This window comes from Marmota flaviventris, chromosome 3 (genome assembly GCF_047511675.1).
Source record: "Marmota flaviventris isolate mMarFla1 chromosome 3, mMarFla1.hap1, whole genome shotgun sequence".
Lineage (NCBI taxonomy): Eukaryota > Metazoa > Chordata > Mammalia > Rodentia > Sciuridae > Marmota > Marmota flaviventris.
This window is the reverse complement of record NC_092500.1, coordinates 14376086-14391777: the sequence shown is the minus strand read 5'-3', so window position 1 is coordinate 14391777 and position 15692 is coordinate 14376086. Positions and strand designations below refer to the sequence as shown.

At 52.0% G+C, this 15692-nt stretch overlaps 1 protein-coding gene across 2 annotated transcripts in view; it reads right to left on the bottom strand.

Annotated features, from left to right (window-relative positions):
• The window catches only part of Syn3 (synapsin III), a 388585-nt gene that overhangs the window by 18770 nt on the left and 354123 nt on the right, over positions 1–15692 (bottom strand). For both annotated transcript variants that reach the window (XM_027940536.2, XM_027940623.2), the window contains one exon: positions 3320–3462. In XM_027940536.2, coding sequence (XP_027796337.1) covers positions 3320–3462 — 143 coding nt within the window. The remainder of the gene's footprint in view (positions 1–3319; positions 3463–15692) is intronic.

The following is a 15692-nucleotide window of genomic DNA, read 5'->3' as shown; positions in this document are numbered from 1 at the left end:
TATGCAGACGTGAGTTTGCATCTTGGTTCCAGGGTTTTCTAGCAATATAACCCTGGGCAGCATCTCGGAGTCTTTATATCCTCAGTGGTAAAATGGGAGTATTTGGAGTCCCAGCCTTGTAGGGACTTGTGTACGTGAAAGACCGCATTCCCATAGGCCTCCGAGCATAATGGGAGCTGCTATTATTTTTAGTAAGTGGACACAGGACAGGCAGGCAATCTAAGGACTGAAAACTAGCCAGATGGCGTTCCTTCCAAGAGGAGCGTGTAGTGATAGCTGATGTCTGAGGAATGCTTTCTGTATCTGAGACACGATCCAAGGGCTTTATAAGTCCTGGCCCATCTCAGCCTCTCCAAATCTCAGGGGATGGGCATTCTTCTCCTTTTTTTCTCACTGTGTGGCAGAAGCCACCAAACTGTGTTCTTAACCTTGACTTGATCTTAACTTGTTCTTAACCCTGTCTTCTTAACCTTGACCTTGACCTTCCATGGTGGAGCCCAGGGGGCCCATCATAGAGGGAGGGAAGGAGGTCTTGTTCTTGGCCTGAATGTGACACTGTCCCTGGGATTAGGATGAATGGAGACTGTGAAAGAGCATCCACCTATACAACAAGTTGGCTTAGTCCACTTGGGCTGTAGAAAGAACAGAGATTCGTGTCTCCCTGTACTGGAGGCCAAGAAGCCAAGGTCAAGGTGCCAGCCCACTCAGGGTGCGGTGAGGACCCACTGTCTGGTCCCGTGCTGGAGGAGGCAGGGGTCTTTCTGAGCCCTCTTTAGAAGAGCATTAGAAGGATCCCATTCTTGAGAGCTCTGCCCTCCTGCTCCGATCCACTCCCAAGGGCCCCTCCACCTCACGACATCACCTTGGGGGTTGGGATTCCACACGTGACTTTTGGGGGACAGAAACATTTAGAGCACAGCATTGGGCTATGGTCTAACCTCATTGGAGCAGGTGGAGGAAGAGGTGCTGAGTGACTTTGGACCGAGTGGGGACAGTGTGACTGAAGATGAGAGGTACTGCACCTGGCTGTGTGCTACAGTGGGTAAAGTCATCTCCACAGCAATGGGTGGATGGGCTGGAACTGGGCACATAGACAGATAAGTTAGTGGATGGCTGATGGGGGGAGCCAGGATCTCCTCTGTTGGAGTGGGAGGGTGCAGATAAGCAGTCAAGGAAAGGCCAAGAGGAACCACATCATGCCAGATAAAAGTCACAGACATCGGTGGGACTGTTTTGAGCTTAATGTCCACAGGATGGCTATGTAGAGAAATGATCGTGGACATACATGTTCGTGTGGGTGAGGAGTCACACTCCTATTTCTTTGCCATATCGGACGAGAGAATCTAAAAGCTGTGACACCTTAGTAGCAGCCACCACAGCCTGCCCCGGGTGCAGGGCAGGATGTGGGCCATCGAGGAGGCTGAATGGTCAGGGCAGGGAGGACATTCCTCCCTGAGCTCTGGCATGAGCCGCCTTCCTTGGATGTGAACAGCCCAGGGTCCAGGAAGCGCCACGGCATGTGCCAAGTCGGAGCTGTCAGGCCAGCGAGGCTCAGATGAAGAATGGGGCAATGAGGTCATCCTCAAGAAAAGAAACTGGGACAAGGTGTCGTCAACGTCAAGTGCCAGCTCCAACAATGCAGACAGGAGGAAATGATATCATGAGGGCTGGTGGGGGCCTCAGGGACGTCGGGTGGCCTTGCTGCATGTGGCGTGACTCAGAGGGGCAGGGAGGGGATTTTATCACCCTGAGGACATCTGAGAGCAGTGCAACTCTGGCTCTCCCTGGGGCTGGGAGAGGGTGATTGACGAGGCAGGACAAGGATTCCTTCAGCAGGGGCACCATCCCTTTCCTGGGACTATCTGCCATCATCTCCCCCAGTGCCCCAGGCAATGGCAGAGTGCAGTGGTGACAGCAGAGACTGCAGGGTCCTCAGAGTCTGACATCACCATCTGGCCCTTCACACAGGTCTGCTGACCCCTGGCCTAGGCCATCCAGGTGTTGCAGAATCAACTCTCGGCAATCCAGGGGCAGACCTGCATGGCCGAGAGCAGCAAGACTGTCTTTACAGAAACAGGAGGCAGCTGGATTTGGCCCGGGGACTGTGACTTGCTGACCTGACCCTGGGCACTTGCTGTCCTGTATGGAAACATGTGGACAGAAAACCTTTCCAACTGTCTGGGACAACCGTTGAGGCTCACCTACAGAGCCACGCAGTCCGAGCTCCGTAAACCCTTGGCGGTCAGGCTCTCTGGGTCTCATCATTGCAAGTGGAACATTCCAAAGTGAAGACAGAAGTGGCGCAACAGCTGAGTCCTCTCCAAAGAACGAGATCTGGCTACTCCAGAGCTCTTACGGCCTCAGCCCTGGGGGGTCCAGCACTGCTGAGCCACGTCAGGGGTGCAGGTGGGCTGGGTCCTTCTGTCTCTCATTTCTTCCTTTTCCTTTAGATACGGGACCTCCATTCCCACTGGGGAATGGCCCTGATCGCATGGCACACCTCCCCTCTGGGACGCCCCTAGGGGTTGTCTGCCTTTCTCTAACCAATAAGAGCATGGCCGAACCTGGCTGAAGCTTCCCTGGTCCTGCAACCGTGATCTTGAGATAAGCCCTGAAAACGATTAGGACAGGTTCCTCGCCAGCCGCAGCGCCCTGGGAGCTGCCTAGTATCTCTGGCTCTCAGATCTTGGGGCCGCTCTGGATCTTGACATTTCTAAACTTGGTAATTCAGAGGCTTTTTTTTTTTTTTTAAGTTTCTTATCACCCATTGTTTTCTAGCCATTCACTTGAAAAAACAAAACAAAACAAAAAAACCCTTAAGATAGCCAGCCGTGGTTTCTGTTCCTTGCAGCCAGAGAAACCCATGTCACCTTTGGTCTTCTGGGATCCAGAGAAGCCCTCCTGCAGCTCACGGTCCCCAGTTATCTTTTTATATACCCAGATCGGATCATGTGCAGAAAACTGAAGAAAATCCTAACCCAGGCGTCCAAAGGCCTGCTTGACTTGTCCCCAGACTTTCAGTTTTGACTGCCAAGCGTGCTCACCCGCCTAGCTGCAGTCCCCAGACAGGCCAAGTGGCTTCTTTCTCAGAGGGGAGCAGCCCTTACTTGTTGGAGGTCCACCACGGTGTCCACCATGACACACTATGAGCCCCTCAGCCTCACAGACCAGAGAGGAAGGGCAGGGAAGGAGGCAGAAAGGGCCAGCCGTGGTGTGTGGAGGGAGGTCACCGTGTTTGGGTGGAGGAGATGGCAGCAGACACCCCCATCCCTGTCGCCCTGCCCCTCCTCCCAGCCCCCAGCCCTTGCGGGGGACTCACATGTAAGCCTTGTAGTTGGATCCGATTTTCTGGATGCGGATGTCATACTTGGAGTCGATGAAGGCCTCGGTGGTGGCGTAGGTCTTGGCCATGGCCACCACGCTGGTGATGTCCTGGTAGTCGTGCTGGTTTTCTACCTTGATCTGTGTGGGAGGATGAGGGTGTGAGGGCCACCCACCCCGTACCAGCTGCACCCCCCAGAGCCAGGATGGCGCTGTGGAGAGGCGGAGACCGAGAGGGCCACCCGCCCAGAAGAGGGACAGACGCAGAGGCAAGTCATCCCTCTACCTCTGTGCACGAGGTAGAGGACGAAGGAGCCACCCCATGTGGGAGGTCAGGACCCCTCTGTGGAAGGGCCTGCTCTGCAGGGTCTGGAAGGACGACTACAGGGTGTGGATGGGCTGTGTCTGTCGCACAGCTGGTCTTTGGGGGCACAGCAAGAGCCTGGGTCACAGGGTGTGGTGGGGAAGGGCCTGGCCCATGGGGACAGGAGGGTGGGGACAGCTGGGTGGGGACTGAGGCCATGAGAGCTCTGATCAGGAGCTGAGCCTTTAGCCTGAAGGTTCTGGAAAGTCACAGGAAGAGTGAGAGGAGTTCGGAGAGCAAGTGGTTTACTTTGTGTTTTTGAAAAAGTCACTCAGGCTGTCCTGTAGAGGGTTAAAGGGAGGAGTGTGCAGGGGGCACAGAGAGAGCCGTTGGAAAGGAGTGTGTGTGTGTGCATGTGTGTGTGCGTGTGTGTGTGTGTGTGTCGCGGGGGAAGGGCCTTGCTGGGAGTTGTGCTTGATGTGCAGTGTGGGGAGCAGGTGAGTTGTGTCTTCCTGTGGGTGTCACATGCTGCTAGTGTGTGTGGGGGTCTTTGTGTGTTCGTGTGGGGTGTGTGTGTGTGTGGTGTTTGCTATGTCTGCAGAGTGTTTTGGTGCAGTATGGAGCACGTGATGTGTGGGCAAGCGCTGGGCATGCTGGCTATGGGTCCCAAGGCCTGGGGACAAACTCTGTTTACTGGGCTCAGGCTGGGATCACAGGGTGGTGTCCAGGGGTCAGGGAGAGGTCCTATCCCAGGGGAGCTCACAAGGCCAAGTGTAGGGGACAAGGCCAAGACTCCAAGACAGAGCAGAGGCTCCCAGCAGCCATGGACAGCTGGGTGTGCTGCCCCCTGTAGGTGCCCTGCAGCTGGCCATGGGGCCCCTACGTGTTCAGGTGGCTCTCTCCCCCTTCTCGCCTCACCCAGATAATGGAGGACTCTGCCGGCCCAGCGCAGGCCAAGTCCAGAGGCCCTCAGAGGGCCGGGCTCTGGGCGGTCAGTGTGTGGGAGGCTCCCCCAGCCCTTTCCTGCCTGCCCCTAAGTCTCAGTGCTGACCAGCCATGCCTCCCCGACGATGCCCCCCCTGTGCGGGCCAACCTCAGAGCCTTGTGAAGTGACTTCACAGCTCTCCCAACAGCAGCGCGAGGCAGGCAGACTGGGCACTGTCAGGGCACTTTGCAGAGGTGCATCTGAGGTGCCTTGGCTTGTCCCAGGCAGACGGCAGGTAAGCCCAGAGCTGGGAAGGAAGTGCTGGCCTCCTGGGCACAGCTCTTCCTTGACCACCTCAAAGCCTGCGGTGGAGGCCTGCTGCTCTCCCAGGAGGGCTGAACCCCGGGGCCAGCTTGGAGAGAGGCTGGCAGGCCTTCCCTCTGTTGGCCCCCGAGAGCAAGGACTGGAGCCCCACTTTGCAGAGAAATAAAGGAGACCAGCAGGGCTCCCTGTTTCTGTCCCTATCGCACTCATCCGATTCCCTCCTCCCTCCTCTCAGCTTCCGTCCCTCTACTCTTTGTTCTAATCTTCGGTGGCTCTGACTGCTGGCTGCTCCCTCTTCCTTTAGTAAGAGGACCCCTAAGTTTAAGTGGGTACCTGGTGTCCCAGCTAAATTACTTTGTTCCTGTCTCCTGTATAGATACGGTCCAGTTTCCAAATCCAGCCAACAAGAATTGAGCCCATGGGATGTGAGCAAAGATGAAGGGAAGCCTCCCTTTCCCTTTTTCTCTTTGGCTCTGGCTGGGATGTGGACGTGATGGTTTGATCAGGAGCAGCCTTCCTGGCCCCTGAGAAGGAAGCCCCGTGTTGATGATGGCTGAGAAGCCAGATGGTGTCTGGGCCTCCAGCTCTGTGGAGCCCCCTCTCGGTGCTTGGCTGTTATGCTCAGACTCTTACAGGACACAGAAATCAGCTTTGATTTGTCTGAGCCACTGTGACCTTGGTCCTGGGTAAAGCGGCCACTCTGTTTCTGCCCCGTAGTTTGAGCCTCTTGCTTTTCCTTGGTTCTTCATCCTGGGGATCAGCCTGATGGAGGATCTACCGTCCTGCTTCTCGCCCCCAGTGACTCACCTCTGTGCCTCTCTGGCTGTCTCTACACCCTCATGTCCCACACCAGAGGCTGGCTCTTCAGATCTCACTCCTCCCTTCCCAAGAAAGTGCGTTGGTAGAGGTCACCTTCGACGCCCTCGTGTGCGTCCTGCAGGAGCTCCCGGGTCTTCCTCCTGCTGTGGCACTCAGTAGCATCCAAAGTCCGTGAGCTTTTAGAGGTTTGGTTTCCACCCACCTGCCCTCTCAATCCTTTCCCTTTCTTTCTGGAACCTTCTTCCGTCTATCTTGCCTTTGTCCATCTTCAGCCGACACCTGGGGGTCAGGTGGGGGGAGTTGGGGGAACCAGAATGGAAGGTGGAAGCTCGCAGGGAGCCCTGGTCTAAATCCCCATCCCTGGTGGCTTTGGAAAAGACCGGAACTGCTCCTGCCCCTCGGCTTCCCAGGACAGCACAGCCCCGGGGGCTGCCTCGGAGGCGCCCATTGTCTTCACATCCATCTCCTACTTCTACAGCCACCCAGCAGGAATGCTCCCCTTCTCCCTGGTATTTTTGTGTGGCCACGTGACCCCTTTTGGACAATGGGGTGTGAGCAGAAGAGGGGTGTGGACTTCCAAGGAGAGGAGGGCTCCGTGTCCTCTTCCTCTTCCCGCTGGCCGGGATGTGGACGTCCTTGGCTGGTGGCTGAAGGACGGACGAGCTACAATATGGAGGGGGCCTGGGGGCTGGGAGCCACAGCCCTGGGCAGCTGCTACTCCATTAGGTGTGAGAGAAAGTCCATTCTGAGTCTTTGTCGAGGCGGTTGAAGGCTCCCAATTGTACAGCACCTGGGCACCACAGAGCCCAGTCCTGTCCCTGGGTCCACTGGGCCTGTCTCCCCATTAGAGTGTGAGCTTCCTGGGGACAGGGTGAGTCTTGTTCCCAGCCACAACCCTGAGGCCTGGAGCACTTGGGAGGAATTTAGAAGACGGGATGAGACCCTCTCATAATTGGGGGAGGGGCAGGGGACTGGAAGGGGAAAGAAGGACGCTCAGAAAGGGGGGGGATGTGTTTCAGGGACATTTATGTTTCGTAAGGTCAATGCTTGGCCTGGATGCTACGGGTCAAAGGGACACAGCTTCGGTCCTGAGTCCTCAAGAACCTGGGGACAGACAGCTGGGTCCCTGGAGAAGTGGGCAGGAGGTCTGGAGCCTGGGTGGGCAGAGCTGGAGGGGACTCTGGGAAGGTCGTCAGGCCAGCGGGTGGCTGGGGTCAGAGGGTGGGGCGCTGGCGCGGCAGGGAGCCTCGCACTCTGCTTTATTAACTGGCGGGAAAACCTCTCCAGGGTTCACAGAGAGAAGCAGAAAACAGGAAGCCCCGAAGGAGCTGTGACTCAAGACTGTCCATGTGCTGCAGAGGGGCCCTGGGCGGGGCTGCCACCACCAACGGGGGCCACCCTGCGCCTCCCCTCCCCCTCCTGCTTCTCCTCTGGCCTCTTCCCCGGTCCCCCACCCTTCGCCCTCCACCCCTTTCCTCTCTCTCCTCAGGTCACCTGTCCCTTGATCTCCGTCCTTTGTCATTTCTTCCTGGTTTTTCTCCAGTCCCCATGGCCCTCTCTCCCTCTCTCCTGCTTTCCTGGTGCTCCTGGGCGTCACCTCTCTCCTCTGCTCAGCCTCCCGCACCCTCCCGCCTCCTTCCCTTCACGTCCCCACTCAGGGTCGCGCACACACCCCTCCCCACTGCGTCACCTCCCGGACCTGCTGACCTGTGCTTTGTCCCCAGGGTGACTGAGAGGGAGAGTGGACACAAAGAGGCAGAGAAACCACAGGGGTCAGGACCTGAGTGGGGCTCAGCTCAGACTTCCAGCCTCAGGTAGGAAGGGCTCGGCATCCTCAGGGGCTGCCCACTCCTGGCCCCATTTCTGCAGCAGCAGGGGACTCTATGTCTGTCTGTCTGTCTCTCTGTATATCTATGCCTATAGATAGTTCATTCATTGTTTAGTCTATAATTACATCCAATATGCTCCAGAACTTCTGCAATGAGCCTTAGGATGCCCCAGAGACCACAGAGGAGGTCCAGGATTTGGATGATCACTGGGAGGTAGATTTGTATCTGGATGGATAATTGTGTTAAAGATATTTATTGATGTTTCGTTGTCAGCAAAGATGATCATAGTAGCGCTGGGGATGTGGCTTAGGGGTAGAGCACTTGCCTACATCTCTATCTGCCAATCTGGATAAATATAGGTAGATATCGATCTCGTTGTTTTGGTACTGGGGATCTCACCCAGGAGCATTCAACACTGAGCCGCATCCCCAGTTCTTTCTTGCATTTTATTTAGAGACAGGGTCTCACTGAGTTGCTTAGGACCTTACTAAGTTGCTGGGGCTGGCTTTGAACTCTCCATCCTCCTGTCTCAGCCTCCCGAGCCACTGGGACAGGTGTGCACCACCGCGCCCAGCTCAGGGAGCTCGATATTGAGCAAAGTTCCGATTCCTCTTTAGGGACTCTCTCTACCTGGTTCTACTGTATATTGTGCCTAGAATGAATGAAAGGTCCCAACTGATGGCTTTAACCCTTTACCTGTACTGTCAAGTCCACTGGGCAGGACAGCACAGAAGGACCTTATGCTCTGGTAGGTTATCATAGTAGTGAAAGTTAACTCACCAGGGGACTGGGAGGGCACCGACTTTCCCACACTAAGCTCTGTTACAAAGTCGCTTGAAATGATCCTGTATGACTAAGCCACAGTGTGGTACATGGTCAAGTTGAGTCACTTCATTTTGTTTTCTATTTTCAGGAATTGTTTTCCTATGTTTGATCTATTTTGTCTTAACATTATATAACCACATTTACTTGGTTCCAAAATTAAAGTTATAAAGCAAGGTACATTCAGAGGAGTCTAGCTCTCTTCCTTGTTAACTTCCTCCCAAAGCACGATAATTAGAGAATGGATAAATGATGAATAAATAAATGAATCTAATCATCCTCTAATCCTCCAAATAAATAGACATTTAGCCAAGTAATTTATTTAAGCCTATAATTATTACAATAACATCTAATATGTTCCAGAACTTCTACAATAAGCTGGATAAGCCTTATGATGCCCCAGAGACCACAGAGGAGGTCCAGGATTTGGATGATCACTAGGAGGTAGATTTGTATCTGGATGGATAATTGTGTTAAAAATATTTATTGGTGTTTTATAGTCAGCAAAGAAAATCATAGTAGGGACTGGGGGTGCGGCTCAGGGGTAGAGCACTTGCCTAGTGTGCGCAAGACCCTGGGTTTGATCCCCAGCACTGAAAAAAATTCTAAAAAGTCTTAATCCTGCAAAGTAGTAGTTATTATCACATGTCAGAGATAAGGAAGCTGACGCTCAGAGAAGGAACATAAGTGAGATCAAACAGCCGGAATAAGGCATGGGAAGGGAGAGGGGCTCTTAGCGATTCTCACGATCCCTTCTCTTCGTGTTATGGAGGGAACTGAGGGGGAGTCAGCAGGTCAGAGACAGAACCGGCGCCAGAAGGTGGAAGGACAGAGGTGGACCCGAGCTGTCCTCCAGGGGGGTAAATGCACTGTCCTCCTCTGGGATTAAAGTGTGTCAGCCACTCCAGTCCACACTCGGGGAGATCCTGAGTGTCCAGATTTGTGTTTAAAAATGACCCAGAGGGGGCTGGGATTGTGGCTCAGCTGTAGAGCACTCGCCTAGTACGTGAGAGGCCCTGGGTTCCAACCTCAGCAAGGCATAAAAATAAAATAAAGCTATTGTGTCCATCTACAACTAAAAAATAAATAAATAAAAATAAAAAAAAATGATCTGGAGGTATTGTCTTAGGAGAGTTCCACATGGACCTTGGAAAAGCTGAGGTATTAGGCTGCATTAACAGACATGCGATGGTGGATGGGCTCAAAGCTCCCCTTGGACAGGAATCATAAGCCCTGCAGCTGTACTGCCCAGGGGACTTGTTCCCTGCCTTCACGCCCTCAGATACAGCCCGGCCACTACTTGTAAAGCATCTAACTGTCCTGGAGGTGATCTATAGGATACAGGAGGATGCATGTCAGTTGGATGCAAATACTTCACCATTGAGATCGGTGACTTGAGCCCCTGCAGATTTTGGTGTCTGGGGGAGGGGGTCATGGAACCAATCTCCCGTGGATACCTGAGATACTGTACTTAAGTATCATTAACAACCATTAAACAAATTCATTGAGTTGTTACAGATGCTTGTTATTGTTTGGATCTGGAATATTACCCACAGTCCCATGTGTTAGTGGCCCAATCTGTGGTGCTGTGACCTAGAGTGGGGAGGGGAGTTAGGTCACTGAGGGAATACCCTGAAGGGGATACTGGGACCCCAATCCCTTCCTTTCCCTCTTTGCTTCCTAACCACCACAAGGTGGGCAGTTGTGCTGCCCCCCGATGTGCTGCTGCGCCACAGGCTCCAAAGCAGCTGGACCAACTGACCCCAAACTGGAACCTCCCAAACTGTGAGCCAAAATAAACCTTTGTTCTTTTTAAAGTAGATTATCTCAGCCATTTTGTTACAGTGATGAAAAACGGCCTACACAGTGTTTAAAATACAGCCCGCCCTTGCAGAGCTTATTTTCTAGTGGAAGAGTCTGGAAGAAAGAAAACAAACAAATAGATAATGGTGGGACGTGGTGGTTGAAATGCTATGGAGAAAAATAAAGCAGAGTAAGTGAATGAGGAATGCTGGGTGGGAGGAGGAATCTCACAGATGGCGCTTGTCGGGTAGAGAGCTCTGAGCAGAGGTCTGAGTGGAGAGAGGGCGTGGGCCCGGCAGGCGAGGAACAGAAAATGCAAAGGCCTCGAGTCAAGAATATGCCAGATGCATTCCCGCAGGGACAGGGACAGTCTTGACTGATCTCTGCTGGTGAAACCACATCTGGAAAATGTTGAGTAATTCTGAGGACCATGTCGCTTGATAGATTTTAAGGCACAGAAGGTCTGGAGCTGGCTTGTATTGGGAGTGGGTTAAAGAAGAGGGAGACCCAGGCGTACCTGGAACCTGTGTCAATACTCGGCACATGGCACTTGTTCCCTGAGTATTTGTTCAATCAGGAAAAAACAAAACCCGACACAACGTAACTATTCACCCTTAGTGGAAAATATCCAATGGATTTTTCAAAATTGCTAAGAAATATATGATTTTATTCAGAAATCCTATTGTTATAATAATAATGCTGCTATTTAAAGACATTATAATAGTAATAATGTTGATGCTCTTAGGAGCCAAGATTTTTTTTTCTGTGGTGGAGTTTAAAACTAGGGCTTTGTGCATCCCAGGCAAGCTTGGATCCAAGAGTTTTTCAGTGTAAATGAAAAGGCATGCATTTTGAAAATCAGAGAAATTAAGTTAGATCTGTATTACCTAAAATGTGAATTCAAAATGTCAGTATGAATTTATAATGCATTTTTCTCTTAAAAATATTTATGAGTTTTCTCCTATGTACATCAACAATGCCTGGAAGCAATGGCAAATTGGCTTTTATTAAATTTTATTATTAAATTAAATTGATTTTATTAAATAGTAATGAACAGATTTAGCACTCAGATTGCATTCCCTAAAAACTATATTTTTATTAAAGGCTCCGTTGGGGAATGGCTGATTCCAGATTTTAGATAGCAAATGTGCAAGAGGAGCTTAGAATATGTCACTGTGGTAGAAATAGGGTAGCTGTCCTGTCAAGATCATAAATCAGCTTGAAAGGCTCTTACTAGCCACAGAGGGGACAATATAAGAAAGAATGATGACTTCAATGGAATGATATATAGCAAATTGTTAAGAACTGTTAAGAAAATGTCATTGGTCACCTTTTGGTGGGTGCTAAGACACTACTTCATCATTCTGAACATGGGTAAATAAAGGGAGGAAGAAATGTTCTTTTTTGATGAATTTCAGGTAGTAAATGCAGGAGCCGAGGGTTAGAGAGCCGTCTTTGGCAAGCCCCAGAGCAGTTAGGAGGGAGTCTCTGGAGATCAATGAGAGACAATTGGGGAATGTGGATGAGGCAGGCAGCCCCCCACTCAGACCCACCTTAACATCAAAGAGAAGGTAAGAGAACCCCGCACCTCCTCCACCCGCCCAGCCCAGGGATTATTCCCCCTGCAACTCAGAGCTTGAGTCAGACCAAGTCTCAGGACCTAAGTGCCAGTTTACAGGTGATAGAGGAGCACCGTGGAGCTGCCTGCCTCCAAACTTAGAGATTCTGCAGGAAAAATGACCTGTTTCTCTCTCACTAAATAAAGGGCACAACACACACACACAAAAAAAAAAAAAAAAAAAAAATGGAGGGACTTACGTCACGCGGGTCTTGTTTGCATGTCATGAAAACAGATCCATGAACAAGGAGTCATTGAACGCCGACTAGGTATTAGTATTAAAGAATCATTACAGTTTTAGGTGTAATAGTGGCATTTGGCTCTGCTAAAGAATAAAGAAGGCTGGGCGTGGTGGCGCATGCCTGTAATTGTAGCGGCTCGGGAGGCTGAGGCAGGAGGATCGCGAGTTCAAAGTCAGCCTCAGCAACTCAGTGAGGCCCTAAGCAACTCCGTGAGACCCTGTCTCTAAATAAAATACAAAATAGGGCTGGGGATGTGGCTCCGTGGTAGAGTGCCCCTGGTACCGTCCCCTCCCCCCAAAAAGGAAGAACAGAGAAGGTTTTGTTTCTGGAATATCTATAGGTGAGATGGCATGCTCTCTAGGATCTGCCTTAAAATCATCCAGTGATCCACAGAGGTGCAGCAGAAGAGGGTTACCACGAACAGTGGGAGGGGAATGGGCACTGGCTGCGGGCGTGGGCCGAGAGGTGTCCTGGAAGGCTGGGGTGGTGATGGCTCTTCTTGTGAAGACACTAAATAGCTGCCGAATCACATACTTTGTAAGGGTGAATTTTATGAGGATCAGATCTCCTTTTCCAAAAGTGAAGAAAGGTCTCTGGTATCTGAGAGGAAGTGTGTGTGTGTGTGGGGGGGGGGCACGTGCAGGACCAAACTGGCCCCCAGGGGCTGAGGTTGAGCTTGGTGGTGGGTCTGGGCTGCAGTTTGCCATTTCCCTTTCTTTTGTGTGTGTTTGAGAATTTCCATAAAAAAACACGAGAAAACAGCAGGACTAAAGGAAAAAGACAAATGGGTGAGGACCCAAATCTGTGCCTAGAATAAGCTTGAAAGGGCGTCAGGTGATGTGTGGCGACGGGCTGACCCCTTTGGTGGGTGTCCACTGGAAGAAAGGCAGCTTGGGTCAGTTTCCTCCAAGAGGAAAAGGGCCGCGGTGCTAAGCGAACCCCAGCCCGGCTTCAGCAAAACCCAGCATGACATGCTCCCAGCTCCTCCTAGGGACATGTCACAAGTGTCAGCCCCAGAGTGCTCGGCAGAGGCTGGACGGCCCCCGCAAGGCCTTTCTGTGCAGGCTCCATTTGCTCTGGAGGCTGGAAGCCCAAGGTCAGGGGGCCGGCATGGTGGGGCCCTGGCTTGCAGAGGGCCGTCTTCTTGCTGGACCGGGGGGAGGGAGAGTGGGGACAAGCTGTCTGGCATTTCTTATTATAAGGACACTGAGCCCATCGCGGATATTCCGCTCGGGTGAACTTGTCTGAACCTCCCACAAGGCCCATCTCCCAGCACCATCACGTTGAGCGTCAGGGCTCTGACAGATGAATCTGGGGCAGCCCAGAATTCAGTCCCGGCGTCTCACATCTTCACGTCCTTTCCTTAAAATATGGTTCAAAGGAGACAGTTCACAAAAGGCCAGTAAAATGCGATCCAGGGATCACTTTGATCTGTTTTTTATGAAGTTTTTTTTTTTTTTGTACTGGGGATTGAACTCAACCACTGAGCCACATCCCCAGACCTATTTTGTATTTTATTTAGAGGCAGGGTCTCACTGAGTTGCTTAGGGCCTCACTAAATTGCTGAGGCTGGCTTTGAACCCACAATTCTCCTGCCTCAGCCTTCTGAGCTGCTGGGATTACAGGCATGCACCACCACGCCCAGCATAAAGTTAAGTTTTTTAGTTGAAAAAATAATATACATGTGTGATAAAAAGAGTCCAAAATACAAAAAAAAAAAAAAAAAAAAAGAATCTGGAAAAATTCTAGATCTTACTGTCAACCCCAGGCATCCTGGTGATAAAAATTTTTTTCTTTTCTAGAAATATTCTGTGAACAAAGCAGGGCATAGTGGTACAGGCCTGTAATCCCAGAGACTTGAGAAGCTGAGGCAGGAGGATTACAAGTTTCCAGGCCAGCACTAGCAACTTAGCAAGGCTCTAAGCAATTTAGTGAGACCCAGTCTCAAAAATAAAGCATTAAAAGAACTGGGGATGTGGTCTGGGGTGGTGGCTCAGTGATGGGGCGCTTGCCTCTCATGTGTGAGGCACTGGGTTCAATTCTCAGCCACACACAAAAATAAATAAAATAAATAAAGATATTGTGTCCATCTACAACCAAAAAATAAAATAAAATAAATAAAATAAAAGGGCTGGACATATGTCTCAGTGGTTCAGTGCCCCTGCGTTCAATCCTCAGTACCAAAAATAAAATAAATAGAAAATGATATGAGTGTGCCTATCTTGCTTTGAGCTGAGGCAAGAAGACAAAGAAGCCACCCACCAGGCATGCTGTGGCGGGCGGCTGTGTCTGAGGGCTGGCAGCCTCGCCGAGCGGGTATGGCCAGGAGGCTGTTGCAGATTAGAGGTTTTTGAGATAATAGTTTATGGCAGCGCTGCCTCCCCTCTTCACACACCTGGTGTGAGCTTCAGGGGGACACCCAGCAAATAGTACGTGCCCTGCATGGTGAGATGGGGCTTGGTGGGCTGTGTGGAGCCCCCAGGCCACCTTCAGCCTGCACCCCACAGTTGATCCAGGCCCAGCACGAGAGCTTCCTGTGGACCCCAGTGGGAGAAAGGCCAGCTCAGAGCCGCTCCAGATCCTTCATGGGGAAGCAACAGGAGAGACGGACACCTCCTGGGCCACCAGCCTGGCCTAAGCCACCATCCCTGGCCAGACCACTGTGGTCACCTTCTTAAAATCCCCCTTGTCCAGGCCAAAGGCCGGGCGGTCTGGAGGGAGCTGGGTGGTGCACTTGGCAGTTCTGCATGCAGGGCTGTGAGCAGCCCAGGCTGTGTGATCGGACCCAGCTTCCGGCCTTCTCTCCTTGGCCCAGCCCTGCTCGGCCCAGCCTCTGCGCCTGCCGCCTGCCTCTGCTTGGAGCCTCCTTCCCTGACACCTTCCCACCATCGGCTTCTTTGGGGCAGACCAGGCGACCCCTCTGTGGGCCTTTCCAGCTCCCTGGGGCTCAGCTCCTCCCTGCCAGCTGAGCACCCTGGTTACTGTGAGTTTCCCCATCACCTCCCACGACTGAGATCTTTGGTCCGTTGACTGTGCATTTACTGGAGATTCGGTCTGAGTGTGTCTCCAAAGGCTCAATGCTGGAACCTCAGTCCTCAAAGTGCTGGCACTAAGAGGCGGCGTGGTACCCGTAAGAGGAGGCCCCTAGTGGCAGTGGCTGGTCACGGGGTGCTGCCCTTGGGAGGAGGTAGCTCCCGTGGGAGCCTGGCTTGTTCTTGGGGAGGGTGCTGTAAAGGAGCAGGTGGGGCTCCTCCCTGCTCTCCGGGGTGCTGTCCTGCCAGGTCCTGTGCCATCAGCTGTGGGGATCCTGTAAGAGTCCCCCAGAGGCCAGCGCCATGACTTCCAGAACCAGGAGCCTTCTTTACAAATTACCCAGCATCAGATATTTTGTTATCAAAAGAGAAAAAGAGACTGATAACTCCTCCACTGAAGGCAAGCCCATGAGACCAGGGACCTGGAGTGTTGCTACAGAGGCATCAGGAGAGCCTTTAAGAAAGCCAGCTCAGGGGCTGGGGATGAGGCTCAAGCAGTAGCGCGCTTGCCTGGCATGTGTGCGGCCCGGGTTCGATCCTCAGCACCACATACAAAGATGTTGTATCCGCCGAAAACTAAAAATAAATAAATAAAAAAATTCTCAAAAAAAAAAAAAAAAAAAAAAAAGGCCAGCTCAAACCCCAGTTCAAAT